The sequence below is a fragment of the Lagenorhynchus albirostris genome, chromosome 1 (genome assembly GCF_949774975.1).
Source record: "Lagenorhynchus albirostris chromosome 1, mLagAlb1.1, whole genome shotgun sequence".
In the NCBI taxonomy this organism is placed as follows: Eukaryota; Metazoa; Chordata; class Mammalia; order Artiodactyla; family Delphinidae; genus Lagenorhynchus; species Lagenorhynchus albirostris.
This window is the reverse complement of record NC_083095.1, coordinates 118,024,219-118,047,565: the sequence shown is the minus strand read 5'-3', so window position 1 is coordinate 118,047,565 and position 23,347 is coordinate 118,024,219. Positions and strand designations below refer to the sequence as shown.

Genomic DNA, 23,347 nt, shown 5'->3' with positions numbered 1-23,347 from the left:
CCTCAAATGCCAGCCAGCCATTTGGGTTCAGCCCCCATGGTTCTGCATCTCAATTCCCAACTTGAGCTCCGGGCTCTGCATCCTCAACCTCCGTATCTATCTTTACCCTTCCTGATGTGGAGTCTGTCCTTCCCCAGCTCTGATCCCACCCATCACAACCCTCTCAATGCTCCTGGGGAAGCCACACCTGCTCCACAGATGAGACCAACTAGCTTGAGGATCTACCCAGGCCTTCCCCTCATTCAGGGATTATCTCCATGATGGTCCCATCTGCTTATTTCTTCATACGGGCTCTACTGCTCTTCTCTGTCTCAGGCTGGGCTATCACTCTCTTCGGAGGTTAATCACTGCCCATACACAGTCCCCGCAGATACTGGGACACTTTGGACGGAAACATGGACCCCCATATATTTTCTGCCCTCCCCAGGCCCCATTTTTCACCATCTGATACCTAATACGTATTGCATAAATTACTTCAGTATTTTGAAAACGATGAACCAGCTCTCCCTCTTTTAAATTATTTTAATCTCTATTCTGCAGATAAGAAAAATGAGACTCAGAGAGGTTAAGAACTACCCAAGGTCACACAGCAGTGACAGAAAAACTCCACAGAGTTACCATTGAGTTTCCAGGATGTCCTGAGTGGATTTTTTTTTTTTTTTCAGGCTGAAAGCCTAGTGGGATGACCACAATTCAGAGGGCGCTGTCTTTCTATTCTGCTCTGTACTCACCCAACACAACCCATCTCCCAATGCACAGAGCCACAGTCCACTACCTCGGACAGCCAAGGACAGGGGATGAAATGCCTATGATCCTACAGTCCTGCGGCATCAACTACCTCACCTTCACTGATCCAACCAGAGGAAGACATCTGACCCAAGCAAAGCTAATAAGATTGCCTCTCTTTGATATTTGGAATTGGGGCATTAAAATGCACAGCGACTCAGATGGCAGAACCGTAAGGTCATGCAGAGATGGGGCTGGAGTCAGTGGCCTGGCAAGTCCGAGTTATGTGGGAAGCAGGGCTGGGGACTTCCCTGGTGGTCCAGTGGTTAGGACTCTGTGCTCCCAATGCAGGGGACTCGGGTTTGATCCCTGGTCGGGGAACTAAGATCCCGCATGCAGCATGGCGTGGCCAAAAAAAAAAAAAAAGTTAGGCAAGGCTGTTATCTTTAGAGGTAGGGTAGGGTGGGGTAGGTGCCCAGACTGTGGAAGTAAGCTGCCAGGTTTTATCATGCCTCCCACTTACCCGCTGCAGGATTTGGGGCAAGCTGCTTCACCTTTACATGACTCAGTTTTCTCATCTGTAAAATGGGGAAACAAACAGTATTTAACTCAACTCGTTGTTGTTATAATGAAATGAGTGAACATCCACCAAGGTCGTAGCGTGGGCACACAGCACACGCTAGGAACTTCTAGCTGTGGTTATTCCAGAGCCGAGAAGACACCCGTAGCTGGAGACCCAAGGATGGAGCAGCTCCCCATGACTTTCCACTTACCAGCAGGTCTGCCAGGACTCAGAGCACTTTATTTCAACCACCAAAAGGGTTCCCCAGAAAAGTAAGAGGAGATTTCCTATGGTATTCTACCTAATTAAATTTCACCTCACACTAAAAGTCTAAAAGTTTAAAAATCATACGCCACACTGATTTGGAAGTTTTATTCTTTTTATTGCAAATTTCTGATAAAGGAAACTACAGGGAAGCTGATTCTCATTTAACCTTTGGTGATAAGAGGACGTTGGAGCTCGGGGCTCACAACACGTGAGTCACCCAGGGGCCTCTGACGTGTGCGGCCGCCTGCATCCCCTCCCAGAGGTTCTGACTTAGTTGGTCTGGGGGCGCAGTCTGGGCGCTGGTAGCTTTTTGAACTGCCCAGGTGATTCCAACTTGCAGCCAGGGTGGAGAACCCCCGCCAGAACTCGTGACGTGGTGGTGGCAGCATTACAAGCATCACCCACTCACGTCACCCCTTGACCTGAGTCCAGCTGGTGTCCTCTGTCCCCCTCTTCCCAGGTGTGACACGTGCTGACTCTTCCTCCTCGGGGCCCGCAGAGGAGAGAGACGCTGGAGGGGCCATGGCTCTCGGTGCTGTGGTTTGTGCTGAAGCCAGGAGAACTGTACTAAACACGGCTACTCTATCACAAAAAGAAACTCACTTTCTGATTGCAGAAGAGCATTAACCTTTTTGTTTTTTCACTAAGTGGACATAGTCTTCCTATATAGAGATGCAAAGATTTGTGACAAAATAAGGAAATATATGTTGGATGACATATTCCTTACGTGGCTTCTCAGGTCCAAGTTAAAAAAAAAATTTGTCAAGCCATTGAGGGTAAACTATTATGTACTTCAGCAGCATAATTTCTATGGGTGAACAGTAATAGCCAGTTAGAGATTTCAGTTACGATTTCTTCTAAAATAGAAAATGCTTTAATTTTCCTGAGTCCTAGGCAAACAAAAAAAAAGGTTTTCAATTTTTCAAAGTATCCCTGTTTTCTTTTTCCTGGCCACCCGCGTAGTTTAGAATGGCGTGCGTCTCACTATTAGCTTTTACAGACACAGGTGAACGAATAGCACTGGCGCCCATTTTCAATGACTAATCAAATATAGCGATTGAAAATAAAACACCCATCATCTACGAAGTTGCTCAAAATGAACGTTTCTTAACATTGTTATAAATGCAATATCAATTTGATTCTCTGGCCATACAAAAGTATGAATATCTGTTCCGTTGCTGATAGTGAATGATTAACATCTTAACAGTGATAAAATTCTTAAGAGCATTTAAAAAATACATAGGATCCCATTTTTACATCATAATTCTGATGTTTTATCGTGCCTTCTATTTTGTCCGCAAAACTTTTATAGCGTACAGTGCACTGACGTGATAAAACCAAGGCACAAGAATATAGTTACAATAAGTGTATATAAACCCTAGCACTTTGTGTCAATTTTGGAGAAATTTAGAGAGGAGATCAAAGAGCCTGAAAAATTTTCACATCCCATTACGATTAATGAACAACTAATTGTGTAATAAACAGGCTATTAACCGCCATTCCGTTATTGAATATATGGCTATCACTATACAGGCGGTGGATAACTGAAAAAGGTTTTCAATATTAAAACCTGGTATAACTAGGTGGTCGATGTAGATAATTGTGCCTTGCATTATCTAGATAATTGTCTTAAGTTTCCATTTTAATTTGTAATCTATATGGCAGTTATCAATTTTTAAACTATTTTCACTGCATAAATGGTAGGGTTTTTTCCAAATGTTAAATCCCCTCCCCCTACAAAAGACAGATTTACAAGAAAATACCAATATAAGAAATGCACAGACAACAATAATAAAATCCAAATATGGACTCAAGGGTTGAATTCTAATCTATCAGGACATTCTCTTAATTTAGGGTGAGGAACAACACATTCCTGTGATAATTCATTATCTTCTTAATTTAAAAAAATCACCACGACATTTTTCAAGAGTAAAGTCTTGGCTAGAGCATCAAGCATCGAAGGAAAATTGTTAAGTCTTTTCTCATTCATAAAACGAAAGGGATAAAAGCCTTTCAAAATCCAGGGAGGGCAGGATATTCCATTGAATTTAGAGAAGTGGAATAAAGTGGTAAAAACGGTACGTAATACTTTTAAAGAGAGTGTTTTCAAGACTCCAGGTAAACATTTAGAACCATGAAAACACATTTCTCGGCACATGCACGCCATGAATAGAACAATCCTGAATGCAGGTACAGCCTGGCTACAGAGGTATCCAGTTCCCGGCCCCACTGGCAAAACCACCTTTGAGGTCCATGTCCCAAGTCCCTTCACATTGGAGCTTCCGGCTTCTGCATCTGTTGGATTTGCTTCTGTAGCTGGTCCTTGTCCAGCTTCATCTTGGCTTCGAGAACTTGCCTGAGGGATCCTATGCTTTCATAGATGGCTGTAAACCCTTTAAGAAGAGGTAAATTTCATAGGAGTCAATATTAAAAAACAAGCCTGGATCACATCTACAGCAGATAGTAATAACTGATCTGGGCAAAAGATATCAATACATACTAAAACTACTGGAATAATAGTTTGATGGGAAACAGGATAGTTACCTAGTTTCAGAGTATCTCCCTACAGATAGATACAAAGGGAAAAAGGAAATATTACAGCGGAGAAACCTGACAGACACCACTTTAACCAAGAGATCAAAGCTAACTTCACCAACACTGGGAGGAACCAACATCATGTATCCTCGATAAGAAAACCCTGGGAAGGACACATCACTTCTGTGGCATTTCTGTTCAAAATGCACACCCTGAATCTCATTAAAAGGAAGGAAACAGATCCAAACTGTGGGACACTCCACAAAATGCTGGCTTGTGCTCTTTAATGATGACAACACTACTGTGGAACTGACCTAGATTAAAGGAGACTAAATAAAGAAACATGGTAACTAAATATGACATGTGATTCTGGATTACAACCTGGATCGGGGAAGGTCTGCTGTAAAGGAAACAATGGTGAAACTTGAAAATTGGGTATTGAAAAATGTTTCATCAGGGCTTCCCTGGTGGCGCAGTGGTTGAGAATCTGCCTGCCGATGCAGGGGACACGGGTTCGAGCCCTGGTCTGGGAAGATCCCACATGCCGCGGAGCAACTAGCCCCGTGAGCCACAACCACTGAGCCTGCGCGTCTGGAGCCTGTGCTCTGCAACAAGAGAGGCCGCGATAGTGAGAGGCCTGCGCACCGCAATGAGGAGTGGCCCCTGCTTGCCGCAACTAGAGAAAGCCCTCGCACAGAAACAAAGACCCAACGCAGCAAAAATAAATAAATAATTTTTTTTTTAAAAAAGGCAAAATTCCTTAAAAAAAAAAAAAGAAAAATGTTTCATCAATATTACACTGTACCATAGTTACTTAAGAGAATGTCCTTGTTCTTAGGGTATATACATTGAAATAATATAGGGGTAAAAAGGTATTCTGGCTTCTGCAACTTACTCCCAAAAGATTTAGGAAAAAAAATTATATTCATACACACACTCACACATTAAGCAAATTTCAAAAGTGTTAACAATTGGTGACTCTAAGTGAAAGATGTATAGTTTTTGGACTAGTCTTAATGGTTTTACTAAATTTGAAATTATTTCAAAATAAAAAGCTAAAAATAGAAAAAATTCCCAATCAAAAGGTAATTTTGTATTATTCTATATTCGTATTGGTTTTTTAAAAATTAATTACTTTATTTATTTTTGGCTTCTTTGGGTCTTTGTTGCTGCACATGGGCTTTCTCTAGTTGCGGTGAGCAGGGGCTACTGTTCGTTGCGGTGCGCGGCTTCTCATTGCAATGGCTTCTCTTGTTGCAGAGCATGGGCTCTAGGTGCACGGGCTTCAGTTGTTGTGGCTCACGGGCTCAGTAGTTGTGGCTCACGGGCTCTAGAGTGCAGGTTCAGTAGTTGTGGCGCACGGGCTTAGTTGCTCTGCGGCATGTGGGATCTTCCTGGACCAGGGATCGAACCCATCCATGTCCCCTGCATTGGCAGGTGGATTCTTAACCACTGCTCCACCAGGGAAGTCCCCTATTGGTTTTTAAAATAAGTGTCAAAAACATCTTGTCTTCATTAGCATATTTAGAGTTTTCTCTCAGAAAATTTTCTTTATGTAACAATTTATGAAAAAGAAGTATAAAAACTCCTTATTAAAAATAATTTTGTTGGGAATTCCCTGGTGGTCCAGTGGTTAGGATTCAGTACTTTCGCTGCCGAGGGCCTGGGTTCAATCCTGGTCAGGGAACTAAAGATCCCGCAAGCCACGTGGTGCAGCCAAAATAATAATAATAATAATATTAATAATAAAAAATGAGTGAGTTTTTAAAAAAATAATGTCCTTACTGAATGAAAAGATACAACATATTACTAAATAAAAGAGTAGGTTACAATTCAGCATGTATTGCATGAGGCTGTATTTGGAAAAGCATATATATATATATCCTGTATGTATAGAAAGGTAATATACATAAAAAAGAACTCTGGGTAATAGGAGGGTTTTTTTGTGGGGTTTTTTGTGCTTTATGATTTTCCACTAAGAAGTTTGTTTTCGTAACAAGAAAAAGTCAATATTTTTAATTTCTAAAAGGCTCCTATGCATTTCTTACTAGGTACTAACTATTCACAACCTCAGTGATAGGTTGGATAGCTGACAATAAATCCACTCAGCAAATGATGCAAAGTTAACCATCAATAAAATATTCATATGCCATATTCTACCCAAAAGACCAAAAGACCAAGAAAGAAAATTCATTTTTATCTTCACAAGTTCTAAAATTCATAAATTTAATGGCAGCTTCTCCTTAAATAAAATAGTAACCTTGTGGTGGTTACAACAAAAGTATTCTTGTGATAACTAACTACTTTTATTTCCATGTGGCCCAAAATAGAACAATTCCATGAAGAAAATTCACAGAACCAGAAAACTGGAAGGAATCAGGAGATAATATAGTTCCCCTTCCCACACTACCCGTCTGTCTTCTCGTTCCTGACCGTGGTCAACAAGTCTTCACTTAAATACTTTCAGTAAAGAGCTCTGAGACTCACAAAGCACCCGCGTCTTTCTAGGACCGTTAACTGTAGATACTTCTGCTTCATACTGAGTTAAAGTCTGTCTTCAGGTAACTTCCAGTTATTGGTCCCAGTTCTGTATTCCTGAGTTCAGAGGATAAATCGAATCCCTCCTTTACCTGGCAGCACTTCAGAACTTAAAATCATCTCTAACACTGTCTTCTAAACAAGTGTGGAGGAATGGGCCCTGTGGACTTTTGAGCAAAGGAGAATCATTCATTGCCATGGTGGGATATTGCCAGCAGTATAAAATAAGCCTTCAAAGGCCCCTCAAAGATATATGCTTTATATAGATACATATAAAATGCTTTTAACAGAGAAGAAAACAATGCATTTTAGTTTTAATAGTATTTAATCTTAAAGAATAAAAATATCCTCTTTAATTTTGTTAAGATTTCATTTTGTCTTACTCCCTATATATTCTCTAGTTCTTTGTTGCTAGATTATATAATGGATCAAATAAGCATGGGAGACACATTTAGTAAATACAGAATAAAGTATTTAAGCCTAAAAAAAAGAGATATATGCTTATTTCTGAGGCATATTGACCTCGGCTTTGATCAGAAAAGAATCTGCAGGTGGCACTAAAGAAAATGTACATCAGTTCCAAGCTAAGCGATTTTAGGTTTGTTTGCCTGTCTCTCGAGGTCTGTCTTCACGTCCTTGGCTACGAAGCAACATTTTCGTTCAATATACCACAGCTACTTAGAAAATCACCTAAGGACACTTCATCAGCCAGGTTGGTGGTAGTTGTAGGGTAATATTAATTCACTGGCTTTTAGATCAAACAGAAAATGACCCAGAGAACCGTTTTCTTTTTGGCCTACCCGCATCAACTTCTGCTTTCATTTCCTTCATGTCCTCGGTCATCTGTAACTCAAGCTTGCTGATTCGCCCGTGCACCTTCTCCTCTTCTTGTTTTGTCCTCTGCACCTCCAGATTCTTCTTTTGACTCTCTTCTATTCTGTCCAGTCTGGCTGACATCTGGCTGAGCTTCTTCTCCATGTCCCTTTCACTGGCTCCCTGAGATCCACGATAAGAATGGCACTCGATTACTCCAAAGAGTCCGATGCATTCGCATCAGTCATAATACCATTTAAGAACAATCTGCAGGGAACAGAATTGCAAAGGTTGCTTGGTGCTCACCCCAGTATCCATTCTCCCCCTCTTCCATAACAGAGCCCTGATTTTCAGCTGGCTATAAGGTCACCCAGAGCAAAGACTACCTTTTCTATTGTCTCCTGAGTTTGCTGTGGCCCTATGATTGAGTTCTGGCTAATGAGATATAAGTACAAACGTATGTGGCAACTTCCAGGAAAAGTTAAAAAATAGCTGAGGCATATCCTTGCCTCTTCTTTCTTTCTTCTGTTCTTGGAACTAAGAGGTGATGGCTGGAGCTCTAGCGGCCATCTTGAACTATGAGTACAAGGGTCAATCTCTAGGACTGGCAGAGAGTTAAACCAGAAAGATCATGCGTCACTGAGGACTGACAAGCTACCACATTAGCCCTGTGATTCCTACACCCAGACTTCTTTTATGTGAAAGATAGATAAGCTTCTATCATATTAAAGTCACCATTATCCTGGAGTTTATTGTTAGTTATTAAGCCTATCTAGATGTAAAAATAGTGCTCCAAAGACCTAGAAGCCTACAAATGTATTATTATGAATCTAGGTAAATCAGGAGATCTGATAAAAATATGGAGACATGTAAAGAAATATTTGAAACAGAATATTTTCTTTCCTTTCCTCTCCACTATGCTTGGTTCTTATGAGAATCTGGGTCTGCAGGCAAGCTTTAGAGGCCAAGACTACAAACATCAAGCTGTAAGGGGGCTACAGCATAACAAAACTCTCTTGACGTGTTCAGTGCACAGTCTGCAATTCAACAGCTCAGCATCGAGAGAGAGCAGAGCCAGAGATGCAATCTACACCAGTCACTTATGCTCCGTCAAAGTCCAAGGGGAGGAAGCAGTGAAAGAAAAGAGAAGGGAGAGGGAGATGGTCAGGCTAGATAACCAAACCAAAAAACAACTGCTTGCCAAGTACTGACATTGAATACTATATATGCAAGGCTTCCTTGATATGATTTTTGAGTAGTTCTGCAAACCTTAGTTCTGCAGGAGAGTGGGGTAAAATGAGAAGGAACATGGAAAAGAAAACTGGATTCTGTTTAGATCTTGCACTGTGACACCTCATACTGGGTTTATAGTTTGATGGAGGGGCCTGGAGGGAGAAATCTAGTCAACACTCTTTCTACCAGATCGCAGAATTAAAACAAACTAAATGAAGTATGTAATTGTAAATGCAGCTGGACAATTTGGTTCATTAAGGTCTGCATTTGGCTTCATCTTAGCTGAAAGCACTGAAAATTTCTACTTAGTCTTTGTTAACCAAAACAAGTCAAAGTGCTCTGTCTCTCTATAACAAACACAAAGAGTCAATATGAACCATGGAAAGAGATTCTAAGGTAAGAGACAACTGTAACAGCTTAATGTGGTGCTAAATAAATCAATGATAAGTTACGATGTATTATTCAAACATTGCAGGTCCCACCGAATAACTTTACTATGTTTATGGCTGAACATCAACACCTACACTGTTTTCCTTAACAACAAAGGAAAGCTGATCGATTTTCTGTAAAAGTTCTTTTTCCATCCGTTCTTGTTCCTGTTGCAACCAATTCCGTGCAGATAAAATCTGGTTACTGAGTTCCTCAATTGTACCTTTAAATCTAAAATAAGGAAGTGAGCAAGTTAGTCACAAAACCATTTTAATATGACGTCAAACAGTCTCAGTCTCTGACTATCAAATCTCTCAGAAATACATCAGCTTTAAATTCAGCTCACTCAGAATTACATGCTTACCTTTTTCTTAGAATTGCACTTAGCGCTACATTGGGAAGGGAGGAGAGAAGGAGGATATAACAGAAAAGCACCTAATAATACTCCCACCCGTGCAGAGCTGATAGTGTGGACACCAAGGTGTCACACAGTGACAGAGAGCCACGCTACGTACTAATCTTTGCAGTTCAGAGGGTCCAGGGTGCTCTTGGCTCAAAGGACACAGTAGCCTGGCTCCCCTCCAGGCTCCCCTCTTGCCCTGGACTCTTCCTGCTTCTCCCTCTTATCTCCCAGGACTGGAGCCTGGCTCCCTATCTCTCTAATGTTCTCCAAATTGCTCTTGCCCCATACAGATATATTTCTTTATTTAAACCGAACAGAAGATTAAAAAAAAAAAAACCCCAACTTCTATTCCTATATAACTCTCCCTTTCCACATACCTTAAAATAACACCCCACACTTGCTGCCTCCCCTTTTATTTTATTATGAAAGTAATAAAAGTACACAAGGATATATGTGCCTTAATAATAATAATAAAATGAACACCCACTGTGGTAGAAGCCCCCAGTTCTCTGCAGTATCTGTTCTCCTCTTCTTCCCTATTAAGAAACCCTCAAATGTGAACTGGATCCACGGCTACCTAGTCAAAACTACACTTCTCAGTCTCCCTGGCAGCTACGTGTGGCCCTATGGCTAAGCCAGGCAATGGGACACATGAGGAAGTGATAAGTAAACTTCCTGGTCATATCATCAAAAACAAAGCTTCTCAGCCTTACCTGGGCAGGAAGCCAAGCCAGCAGTCCTGCCCAACTATGGAGCCCCACCTAACCTGGGAGACTGACCATGGAGCACAGCAGCTTTACTGAATTCATTTATTCTAATAGTTCTTTGATGGAGTCCTTAGAGTTTTCTCTATAAGATCATATCATCTGCAAGCAGGGATAATTTTGCTGCTTCTTTTCTGATTTGAATGCCTTTCATTTCTTTTTCTTGCCTAATTGCTCTGGCCAAGAGTTCCAGCACTATGTTGAACAGAACTGGTGAGAGTGGGCATCCTTGTCTTGTTTCTGATCTGAGAGAAAAAGCTTTCAAAATTTCATCGTTGAGTATTAGATTAGCTGTGGGCTTGTCATGTGTGGACTTTATTATGTTGAGATACATTCTATCTACACCCAAATTGTTGAGAGTCTTTATTATGATGTTGAATTTTGTCAAATGCTTTTTCCACATCTATTGAGATGATCGAATGATTTTTATCCTTCATTCTGTTAATGTGATGTATCACACTGATTGATTTGTGTACATTGAACATCCTTGCATCCCAGGGATAAATCCCAGTTGATCATGGTATATGATTCTTTTAATGTGCTGTTGAATTGGTTTCTTAGCATTTTGAGATTTTTGCATCTATGTTCATCAGGGATATTGGCCAGTAATTTTCTTTTCTTGTAATGTCTATCTGGTTTTGGTATCAGAGTAATGCTGGTCTCATAAAATGAGTTTGGAAGGGTTCTCTCCAACTTTTTGGAAGAGTTTGAGGATGACTGGCATTAATTCTTCTTTAAATGTTTGTTAGAATTCACTCACAAAGCTATCTGGTCCTGGACTTTTCTTTGTTGAGAGGTTTTTGATTACTGATTTGATCTTCTTTCTCATCATTGGTCTGTTCAGATTTTCTATTTCTTCATGATTCAGTCTTAGTAGGTTGTTTCAGGAATTTATTCATGTCTTCTAAGTTATCCAATTTGTTGGCATATGACTGTGCATAGTAGTCTCTTATGATCCTCTGTATTTCTGTGTTATCAGTTAGAGTATCTCCTCTTTCATTTATAATTTTATTTATTTGAGTCCTCTTTCTTTTTGTCTGGGTTAGTCTAGCTAAAGTTTTGTCTATTTGGCTTACCAATTAGTTTTACTGATTTTTCCCCCAGTTGTTTTTCTGTTATTTCCTATTCTCTATTTCATTTATTTCTGGCCTAATCTTTATCATTTCCTTCCTTCTGCTATCTTTGGGCTTAGTTTATTCTTCTTTTTCTAATTCCTTGAGGTATAAAGGTAGGTTGTTTACTCAAGGTCTTTCTTTTTTCTTCATAGAACTGCCTTTGTGGCATCCCGTAAGTTTTGGTATGTTGTGTTTCCATTTTCATTTGTTTCAAGATTTTTCGAATTTCCCTTTTGATCTTCTTTGACCCACTGGTTGTTCAGGGGTGTGTTCTTTAATTTTCACATATGTGTGAAGTTTCCAAATTTACTCTTGTCATTAATTTTTAGTTTCATACCATTTTGGTTTGAAAAGGTACTTAACATGATTTCACTCTTCTTTAATTTGTTAAGACTTGTTTTGTCACCTAACGTATGATCTATCCTGAGAATGTTCTGTGTGCACTTAAGAAGAATGTATATTCTGCAGCTGTTGGATGGAGTGCTCTATATATGTCTGTTAGGTCTCTAGTTGGGAAGGGCTGAGGTGTGAGTGGTGGGGGACTGCTGGCTGGGCTCTATGGTCAGGTGATCCTACTGGCTGGGCTCCCAGGGAAGGCAGGGCTGCTAGCTGGGTCGCACAGTCAAATGGAGCCACCAGCTGGACTCTGCAGTTCCCTCTGGTCCGGTGGGGTCATTGTGTTCCCTAGCATAGTGCTGGTGCTGGCTGATGACTCCATGATGGGGCCTGAGGCTCCACAACTGGGCAGGCTGCTGGTTGTGCACCCCTGATGAGTAAGGTCACTGGCCGGGATCCCTGGTCAGGCAGGGCCACCCGCTGTACCCTGCAGTCAGGTGGAGCTGCAGGCTGTGCTCTGTGGCTGAGTGGGGTTGCTCTCTGGGCTCCCTAGGCAGGTAAGGTCACTGGGTATGTTCTGCTTTTAGGAGGGGTTGTTGGTTGGGTTCCTTGCTTGGGCAAAGCCAGAGGCTTTGCCCGGCAATCAAGTGGGGCCATGGGCTGGGCTCCACTTCTGGGGTTATAAGCTGTACTCCAAGGCCATCTGGGTCACTGTTCAGGCTCCCTGGTCAGGGGAGGCAAGAAGTTACATTTTATTTTCAATGATTATATTTTCTAGAAGCTTAATTTGGCTGTTGGTCAATTCTGTTGGGTTTTTTTCTGGCCACACCATGTCACTGGTGGGATTTTAGTTCCCCGACCAGGGCTTGAACCCAGGCCCTCAGCAGTGACAGCACAGAGCCCTAACCACTGGACGGCCAGGGAATTCCCCTGACTGTTCATTTTTGGTAAGCTTTTATTCCTTAGTTGTACCTTCAAAGTGTGTATGTGTGTGAATACCCACACATACACATACATACATATATACACACACATCACTTTATCCAAGAATTCCTACATATGCAGTATTTAGAAGTCTGATTCTGCTTATTGTTGTTTCTTCTCACTCTATTACTTATGTGATTTTTTTTCCTTGTGTTGGCCTACAATTTCTGATGTGGACCATTTTTAAAGTCTTTACTGAATTTGGCAATATTGCTTCTGTTTTATGTTTTGGTTTTTTGGCTGCGAGACATGTGGGATCTTAGCTCCCCTGGCCTACAATTTCTGACTGTACATTCATGTTCCTTAGAGTTTCATGTCTGTGGGAAGACTTGAAGACTGAGTATTTGTATTTGTTTCTGCCAGGCATCTCGGGCCACTACCAAATCAAGATCATTCTAAGATAAATTACTTATTCTGGTTTCTTCAAGATGCTTGGGTAACGTGAATTCTAACTCTAAATCCGCGTAGAAGTTGTACTGTGGTCCTGAATTTTCAAGGAATGCCTTTTACCCTTCTACCCAGAATCAAGAATTCAACAGGAAAGTTTCCTTATGATGTCTCTGTGGAATATTTTTTTTTTCTCCTAGTTCATCCAACCAGGGTTTTACCTTTCGGGTCTCTAATCTGTCCTTCTACCTTACACAGGCCCCAGGCTTGGTCCCCTTACCTCTGTGAACAGCCTTTGTGTCTAGACTTCTGGACTTTAAATTGTAGGAAGAAAAAGAAAGCTGTTCATGACTGCTAATAATATCTACTAAGGAAGAAAAAATACTAAGATGTTTATTTTCTTCCTGTGCGATGGAAGGAAGGGGATGAGAGATCTTTCTGTACTTGGCAAGACTGCAGAATGTATGAGAAAGAGTGACATAACTCAGTAATGATATAAATACAGATAATTAGAGGAAAGGAAACATGGTTTTCATAAGAGAATTCCTGTTAAATCAGCCATAACCCTAAAATGGCATTAAGCATGGAGAGAATGAGATACAAGAACCAGGAGAATAATAAATTTAAAACTTCCACAAGCCTCTAACAAGTTCCATACTGAAGTCATCTTTAAAAAAATATAATAAGTCAAATACACAAACACACACATACACATCTATGGCCACTACTGGCTCTGCTTTGGCAGGAAAATGCCAAGCTCATGAAGATTCATGACAGGGAAAAGTGTATGGTTCTGTGATTCAGCAGAAGAGCAGCAGATGAGTTTCAGTGGGGGCAAGTCCAGTTTAAAGTGTCACTAAAACACAATGCAAAGTATAACACATCAGACGGCCCTTAACTAGACAGCTCAGCAGCCCCTAGGTGCAGACCTCTCTCACCTAGACGCCTGCAACAATGCCCCCCCCCCCAGCCGACGTCCCCATCTCTGCTTCAGCCCCTGTGATCCATCTTCCAACTGCAATCAAGGCCATTTTAAAAAAATAACATATACATCTGACTATGTCACCCTATCTGCTTAAAATCCTCCAACGGCTCCTTATTGCTCCAGGGAAAGAAACAATATGTCCTGAACGCGGTCTACAGGGCCCTGCAGGCTGGCCCACCTCCTCTCCAGCCTCATTCCCCACCAGCACGCTCTGTTCAGCCCCCTCTGCACCCTGCAGTTTCCCTCATGTCACATTCCTCCCGCGACGGGCTATTCCATCTCCTGTGTCTTCACCTCACTCTTTTCCTCGTGAATGCCATTCGTGCTTCAGCTCTCACTCCCAACATCGCCTCCTCCGGAAGGTCCCACAACCAGGCTTCTGTTACTCATTCTCACAGCACCACCCTATTAGCTTCCCACGGCTACTGTGACACGTCACCACACACATGGTGGCTTAAAACAACACAGTCATTTCCTTTTGGTTCTGAAGGCCAGAAGTCTGAAATCAGTTTTCACTGGAGCAGAGGTGGTCCCTTCTGGAGGCTCTGAGGGGAGAACAGTTTCCTTGCCTTTTTAAGCCCCTAGCGGCCGCCTGTCTTCCATGGCTGATGGCCCCCTCCCCCACCTTCATAGCACATCACACTCCAATCTCCGCTTCTGTTGTCACATGGCCTTCTCTCCTGATTCTGACCCTCCTGCCTCCCTCTTATAGGGACTCTAGGGACTATTACATCGGGTTTACATAGATAACACTGTATCATCTACTCATCTTAAGATCTTTAATCTAATCACATTTGCAAAGTCCCTGTTTGCCATATAATATTCACAGGGATTAGAACGTGGCGATATTTGGGGGAACCACTATTCAGCGTACCACAACCATGTATCTTTCCTTCAAAGCACTTATCACCATCAGTGATAATATGGCATGCACCACATTTAGTGTGCTATATTTAGGTCATTATTCGATTAATACTCATCAGCTCGCTAGACTATCAACTCCGCAAGGATAAGAACAGAGCCTGTTTTTCTTCATTACTGGATCCTCAGCACCTAGGCCATATTCAAGAAATATATGTTGGATAAACAGATGGGTTATTATCCAATCACTAAAAACAATAATTAGGAAGGTAAAGTGGCAACAGGCTACAAGGAAATTTTCCTGTGAACTTCCATTATGGTTTTCACTTTGCTTGTGCAATAAATAAAAACCAAAAGGGAAAAAATTACAGTATTGAGTAAGCTCATGAAGAACTTCAACCAAAACAGATGTTTCTAAGTTGATTACTCACTTATTATCCAAAAGCTGAAGCTGGTGGTTACTGTCTCTGTGGGACATCTTCAGTTTGGTGCTTTGCTCGGATATCGACAAGTCCACTCTGTTCAAAAGCTGAGAAATCTGGAAAAGAAACTTCGCTTGTAAATGTCATATCAAACCTTTTCAGAAGTAATTTCAGAAAACATTAGTGAGCTGTATTCTCGTCAATGGCATTAAATTCAATCTAATTTCATAAATTCATTTAGGAGATCATCTCATCTCTCCACTTCCATTCTCTTTTATACACACCCATCAAAAGTCAAGACCAGGGGCTTCCCTGGTGGCGCAGTGGTTGAGAGTCCACCTGCCGATGCAGGGGACACGAGTTCGTGCCCCGGTCCGGGAAGATCCCACATGCCGCGGAGCGGCTGGGCCCGTGAGCCATGGCCGCTGAGCCTGCGCGTCCAGAGCCTGTGCTCCGCAACGGGAGAGGCCACAACAGTGAGAGGCCCGCATACTGAAAATAAATAAATAAATAAATCAAGACCAGAGGAGTTCCCTGGTGGTCTAGTGGTTAGGATTCTGGGCTTTCACTGCCGTGGCCCAGTTTCATTCTCTGGTCAGGGAACTGAAATCCCACAAGCTGCGTGGCACAGCCAAAAAAAAAAAAAAAAAAATCAGACCAGTAGCACTGCCAAAATATTCATCATGCACTGGGCACTTAACTACAGGTCTCTGATGAGCAAGCCCAGTTTCTGCCCAGGAGCACTACTTCCCCCTGCTGGCATAAAATGTAAGTCATTTTTACCTTGGAATTTCTACCATTAGTGTGGTTGCTAATCACAGAATGGAATTCTTATCACTTACAAATTCCATCAAGGTCCCAGACTTACCTCCGTATCAAGTTAAGTTACCAGAATATATAATTTTTAAACTATAACCCCTCTCACTCCTTTGTCCCACTACCTATCCATTTCCCTTGCCTTTTTACTAAAATGTATTGAATGATATAAAACTAGCCCTTTACGAAATGCCTTTATTTTCTGCAAAAATTCTGATGTTCAATGTTCCTTAATTCGAGATTCACAGAATAGGTATTCATCAGATCCGAAACAAAGAAAAATTATGTCTCTTTTTATGGATTTCTATATGTTTTTTACTCGGTTTGGCTACTAGAAAGCTTAGTATTTCCTTAGCATCTATTTTCTGATCTAATAATTCTGTCTTCACATTTCTTTAGAGAAAATTATTGGACTTATTTCATTTTATTCTTTTTTTCAAGGTTTTATAATAACTATTTTTTACATAAGTAGCTTTAGATCCTTATCAGAGGTAGCTAGCACACAAGTATGTTTAACCCAGTAAATTGACTAGATACCCCATTTTACTGAACAGTCTCTCTTTAAATGAAGAATAGCAAGTAAGGCCGACACTGTAGGGAAAGTCCTAGAAGATAGGCCCCATTATGGCAAAGGGGAACTTCTAAGAAGCCAAAAAACAAACTGAAATGCCAAGAGTTTTGCTTTGAGGAATTAATCTGTGAATTGCAAGGTGGAATACTCTGAAATTTATTAGCCAGCCTAATCTCTAGCTTTGTTTTAATCTTTTCCCACATACAAACTATGTGATGAGGTAGTCCATAAGTCTCATGAATAAAGTATCTATTTCCTGAGCCCCAACTGGGATGAGTGCCCTGTAAAACAATGCTTTGATCACTTACCTGTGTAAGAGGTAGTTTTGGAGATATAATTTAGAAGTTTTGGAACATGTTAATTGTTTGAAGAAGGAGGGGAAAGAATCTTTAAAATGAGGACTGTACTGAAAAATCTTGGCATTTTGGTCGCATACTCACAAAGGGCCACTCCAGTGAAACAGAAGGAGGAAGAAGAAAAGGGATGCTTATGCTGGGTGCCCTACCTAGTTTCTCAGGCAGGCAACAATCAACACCACGTTATTCTTCGAGAAGAACAAATACTCACTTTCACAAAGGTACCTGAAACAGGTCATACCTGTCCCTCCGCATCTTTGATTTTCGTTTCCAAGATCAGCTTGGCCGCCTGCTGCTCTTTGTTCAAGTGCTGGAGCCCCTCGTAGGTCGTTTTGTGCTCAGCAGAGAGTCTGGCTATGCTGGCGTCACATCTATCCGGGCAAACGACAAAGATAATTCTTATCAAAGTCTTCAAACACGCGCTAAAGCATCCTTACACACTATAAAGTGCACGACCGCACTCGAAGAATCATGCCTTGTAACAGAGTTCTGAATGAATGCGGAGAGCTGCTCTCATTATGGTTTTTAAGTTAAACCACAGGGATGTTGCTTAATAAGACTAGAGATGTAACCATCAAAGCAACAAAGCCTCTACAAGGCTCACGAGTACAAAACTGAATATGCAGTGAGAGACCAATTACAACAAGCTTACACAGTGAGCCAGATGTGGTCTGTCGCGCTGTAGCACCACTTCCGCCCTCTCAGGTTCGGGGCCTCTTTGGATTTTGGAGGCAACTTCTACCACATTTGAAAGTACTATTCCTAACCTTTTACCAAACCACCTGTAAGGCTGTATGTATGCTTTAAGTGTGGCCCCGAGCAGAAGGCTCTACAGCTGGTCCCAGCTGCTCTGCCCTTGAGCCTTACAACTTGGCAGTTCCAAAGGTGCCGAAAGTATTTGCGGCAGATAAGCTGGGTTATGAAGCCTCTGTCAAACACTAACAGCAGAGTCACAGAATGACCCCCCTAGGAATTGAGAGCAAAGTCATGCCCTGTTCCAACACAATCATTCCTGCTTTGAGAAGGAGCAGCCAGCTTGCTACTGGGCTCCAGTAGAGACTGCATGCCTAAGCAGGGGTCACTGAGTGACCATGCAATCTGGGCAGCCCATCATGAACACCAAGCCATAGAAGTGGGCATATGGGCAGCACTCCGTCCTGGAGGGAAAGGGATATACAGACGTCAGGCTTAACAGTCCTAAAGGCATAAGTAAATTACAGGAGCCCAGACTCCTGTGGCCTCTGCTCTTCCTACTGCCAGTTTCCTTCAACTCACATGTATGGCCTGGGATCAGATGAGCTTAAAATACAAATGTTTAAAGTACTCAACAATCCAAGATAGATTCACATCCATCAAGAGAACTCTAAACTATTTTTAAAAAGCAAAGATGAAAAAAGAATAAGGGGTTAAGAAAAAAAATGAGAAATCCTAGAAATAAGCTGAACAGTTTTCTTAATAGAGCTGACAAACATGACTGGACATGACTGAAGATAAAATCAGTGAATTAGAAGATAGTAGCAAGGAGCTCACTCAGAATGCAGCAAAGACAGACAGAGATTCAAAACATGAAAAAATAGTTAAGAAAGATGGAGGACAAACAAAGAGATGCTAACATAAGTCAAAGGGAGGTTGAGAAGTCCCAAAAGAAAAAATGGAGAGAATGGCAAAAAAGCAATATTTGAGGTGTGAGTGCTGACAACTTTCTAAAACTGAAAAAAGACATGTGTTTTAAAGTATTCAATGAATACAAAGTGGCATAAGTAAAAATAGAGCATGGTGAAATTCAGATAACCCATGATAAAGATAAAGATTTTAAAAGCTACCAGAGACTAAAGACAAAATGACTTTTTTGACTGACTGTAAGATTGACAGCACACAAGTGATATCAGAAGACAGTAGATATCAGAAGACAAAAAATATCATAAGATGTTGGAGAAACAGCTTCTAAGGATTGAGCGGAAACAACCTATCATGCAAGGATAAGTACAAAATAAAGACAGTTTTAGACATACAAAGATTAAGAAATGTATCACCCACACAGCCATACTGAAAAAGTCATTAAATAATAGACTTCAGTACGAAGAAAAGAACACCCAGAGAGAAGGAGTAGGATGTAAGAAACAACAGTGAGCAAACTGAGAAAATTTTTGGAAAATTTATTGTTTTGTAGACTCTGAAGAAAGTAAGCTACCAGTTCAATTATTCCAAACTTCTTGAGTCCTTACTTGGTATTGAATCACATTTTCTCTTGTTTAGCTTAATCATTTGGCTAAAATGCTATAGTCCTTTTTGGAAGTAACAGAAAAAAAAAGTATTAGGAAAAAAAATGTTTAATATTGACTAAAATATTTTTTAATATTTTAAAACACAATCTGACAAACTGCATATATGCACTTTCTAAATTTCAATGTTCATAATAAAATAGACACAAAGCAACAATTATGTCACTATCCTTCTATACTGGAAATCTTTTTTAATGTTTAATGTTCAATGCTGGCATTTGTACAATCATGCTATATCACACACTGTAGGTGGAAAAGTATATTTTATAAGCTTTCTTGAGGGCAACTTGGCAGTATATACCCCAAATCTTGAAACATGAACATATTTCTATGTACCTTTCAATCTAGGAATTAACCCCAAAGAAACAAAAGTGTGAGCAAAGAAAAATCAAACTAATTAAATTCTATATAAATTCCTTGAACAATTTCCTGTTTCAGGATAAAACAAAAATCCTTTAAAACGCTCAGAAAGAGTTGGTCCCAACCCACTTACCTCCCTGCAACATCTCCTATATTCTGTCCCCATTTTTCTTCTGCCCTCAGCCACACTGATTACACTTCCGGGCTTTGAACTTATGTCACTCCTTCCCACTTCAAGGCCTTGATGCAGGCTGTTCTCTCCGTCTGCAGTGTTCTTCCCTGACCTTTTCACCTGCTTAGTTACTATTCATCCCTCAAGCTAAGCACACAAGTCACTTCCTTATGGAAGCCTTCCTGGAGCCCCCAGAGTAGATCAGGTGCAGCAAGTACACACTTTCAGGATGCCCCATATTTCTCTTTTACTGAACTTCTTATAATAAACATTTATTATTATTACTATTTATTATCATTAATCTCTTAATCCTCGTTTCATGACACGTTCTCATCATTAGTCCATGCATGGCTCACTTCATTCAGTTAATTATTATTATTATTATTATTATTATTATTTGCTGTATGCGGGCCTCTCACCGTTGTGGCCTCTCCCGTCGCGGAGCACAGGCTCTGGACGCGCAGGCTCAGCGGCCATGGCTCACGGGCCCAGCCGCTCCGCGGCACATGGGATCTTCCCAGACCGGGGCACGAACCCGTGTCCCCTGCATCAGCAGGCGGACTCTCAACCACTGCGCCACCAGGGAAGCCCCAGTTAATTACTTTTTAATAACTGCTCCTATTCTGAATCCTGTCATCATTCCCTTGTTCTCCTTTTAAGACTATATTGCACACATACACACACGTATGCATGTGTGTGTATATATACATATATACATACATATATATATATTTCTTGAAAGTATGTTATGTGTGCATTAGTTGAATTCAACTTTTAAAAAGCCATTATGTCATATGTAATATTTTGATACTTATTGTTTTCACTTATTGCTAAGATTCAACTATATTGTTACACGCCACTGTAGTTCTTCATTTTAACTACAGAATAACATTCTACTGTTTGTTACAATTGATTTGTCCATATTCCCACTGCTGGGCACTTTGGGTTATTCTGGGATTTTGCTATTGTGAACAATGCTGCTATGAACATGCTCTCCTGTGGTACAAGTACAACCATGTATCTCAGGCAGAAACTGATGGATCACAGACTATGTGTATGTTCAACACTGGGCGGTAATATCAGACCCCACTAATTTATACTCCTACTAGCAATGGGTAAGAGATCCTAGGCACCTACACCCTCTCTAATGCTTGGCATTGTCAGATATTTCAGATGCCAATCAACTGGGTGTAAAAAAGCATATATTGTTATGTTTTTAAATTTTCATTTCAACATTAACCAGTGATGTTGAATCTCTTCACAGGTTTATCGGCCATATGTGTTTCTTCTTCGGTAAGATATCAGTTCATGTCTCTTACTCACTGTTATATTGGGTTGTTTGCATTATTCTTTTTTTTTTTTTTTAAATGAGTTTTTTCCAGCCCTTTTTTTATTTTATTTTTGCGGTACACGGGCCTCTCACTGTTGTGGCCTCTCCCGTTGCGGAGCACAGGCTCCGGACGCGCAAGCTCAGCAGCCATGGCTCACGGGCCCAGCCGCTCCGCGGCATGTGGGATCTTCCCGGACCGGGGCACGAACCCGTGTCCCCTGCAACGGCAGGCGGACTCTCAACCACTGCGCCACCAGGGAAGCCCTGCATTATTCTTATTAACTTGTATGAGGTCTTTATATATTGACACTAACCTTTTACCATCCAATATCTTCCTCAATTTGTAACTTCTTATTTTCTTCTTTAAGAATGATGAGCAATGTTTTAAATTTTAAAATAATCAAATCCATCAATGCCCTTTATATCAAGAAGAAATCCTCCACTACCTAAAGGTCTAAAACAGGGGTCCCCCAACCCCCGGGCCACAGACCAGTACTGGTCCATGGCCTGTTAGGAACCGGGCCGCACAGCAGGAGGTGAGCAGGCGAGTGAGTGAAGCTTCATCTGTATTTACAGCCGCTCCCCATCGCTCACATTACCGCCTGAGCTCCGCCTCCTGTCAGATCCGCAGTGGCACTAGATTCTCATAGGAGCGCCAACCCTACTGTGAACTGCGCATGTGAGGGATCTAGGCTGCGCTCTCCTTATGAGAATCTAATGCCTGATGATCTGAGATGGAGCTGAGGCAGTGATGCTAGCACTGGGGAGTGGCTGCAAATACAGGTTATCATTAGCAGACAGGTTTGACTGCACAGAGACCATAATAAATCAGCTGCTTGTAGACTCATATCAAAACCCTATTACTTGAGGTGGAGAGACCTAGAGTCTGTCATACAGAGTGAAGTAAGTCAGAAAGACAGAGACAAATACCATATGCTAACACATATATATGGAATTTAAGAAAAAAAAATGTCACGAAGAACCTAGGGGTAAGACAGGAATAAAGACACAGACCTACTAGAGAATGGACTTGAGGATATGGGGAGGGGGAAGGGTGAGCTGTGACAAAGTGAGAGAGAGGCGTGGACATATATACACTACCAAACGTAAAATAGACAGCTAGTGGGAAGCAGCCGCATAGCACAGGGAGATCAGCTCGGTGCTTTGTGACCACCTAGAGGGGTGGGATAGGGAGGGTGGGAGGGAGGGAGATGCAAGAGGGAAGAGATATGGAAACATATGTATATATATAACTGATTCATTTTGTTGTAAAGCAGAAACTAACACATCATTGTAAAGCAATTATACTCCAATAAAGATGCTAAAAAAAAAAAAAAAAACCCTATTACTGGCTTCCCTGGTGGCGCAGCAGTTAGGAGTCCACCTGCTAATGCAGGTGACACAGGTTCGAGCCATGGTCCGGGAAGATCCTATATGCCCCAGAGTAACTAAGCCCTTGCGGAGCAACTAAGCCCGTGGGCCACAACTACTGAGCCCGCGGGCCTAGAGCCTGTGCTCCGCAACAAGAGAAGCCACAGCAATGAGAAGCCCACGCACCCCAAATAAAGAGTAGCCCCCACTCGCCGCAACTAGAGAAAGCCTGCGCGCATCAACGAAGACCCAACCCAGCCAAAAATAAATAAATAAATTTATGAAACAAAAACCCTATTACTGAATGGTGACGATTAAGCTGCATCTGGTGGCAGGCTTTAAGTCAGAATCCAACACTTATTTTAGTCCACGCATGGCCCGCCCATTATTTTATTTACCACTTCCATCCACGCCTCTTTCCCACACTGTGCACTTATCTCAGTCACAGTTTGGGTAAGCCCACAAGCTAACCCTAGCCAAAACGAGTAATAAACAAACGCTGCTGGAGAGCTTCTCTGAAAAGACCCAATGATGAGACAGCAGAAGCCTCTAAGACTGCCAACAAAAAGAAAGCTGCATTTAAAAGAAAATACCAAGAGTCCTACTTAAATTTTGGGTTCATCGCAACAGGTGATTCACATTCTCCAAGCCCACTTTGTATAATATGTGGCAACCGGCTACCCAACAAAGGCACGAAACCTTCAAAACTGCTTCTCCACGTGGAGACCA

At 41.5% G+C, this 23,347-nt stretch overlaps 1 protein-coding gene across 7 annotated transcripts in view; it reads right to left on the bottom strand.

Moving 5' to 3' along the window:
• Nucleotides 1–1,670: 1,670 nt before the first annotated feature.
• The window catches only part of FAM81A (family with sequence similarity 81 member A), a 124,668-nt gene continuing 102,991 nt past the window's right edge, over nucleotides 1,671–23,347 (bottom strand). For all 7 annotated transcript variants that reach the window (XM_060151159.1, XM_060151160.1, XM_060151163.1 and 4 more), the window contains exons 5-9: nucleotides 17,345–17,474; nucleotides 15,370–15,476; nucleotides 9,199–9,334; nucleotides 7,429–7,624; nucleotides 1,671–3,948 (exon numbers count right to left, since the gene is read on the bottom strand). In XM_060151159.1, coding sequence (XP_060007142.1) covers nucleotides 3,824–3,948; nucleotides 7,429–7,624; nucleotides 9,199–9,334; nucleotides 15,370–15,476; nucleotides 17,345–17,474 — 694 coding nt within the window. In that variant the 3' untranslated portion in view covers nucleotides 1,671–3,823. The remainder of the gene's footprint in view (nucleotides 3,949–7,428; nucleotides 7,625–9,198; nucleotides 9,335–15,369; nucleotides 15,477–17,344; nucleotides 17,475–23,347) is intronic.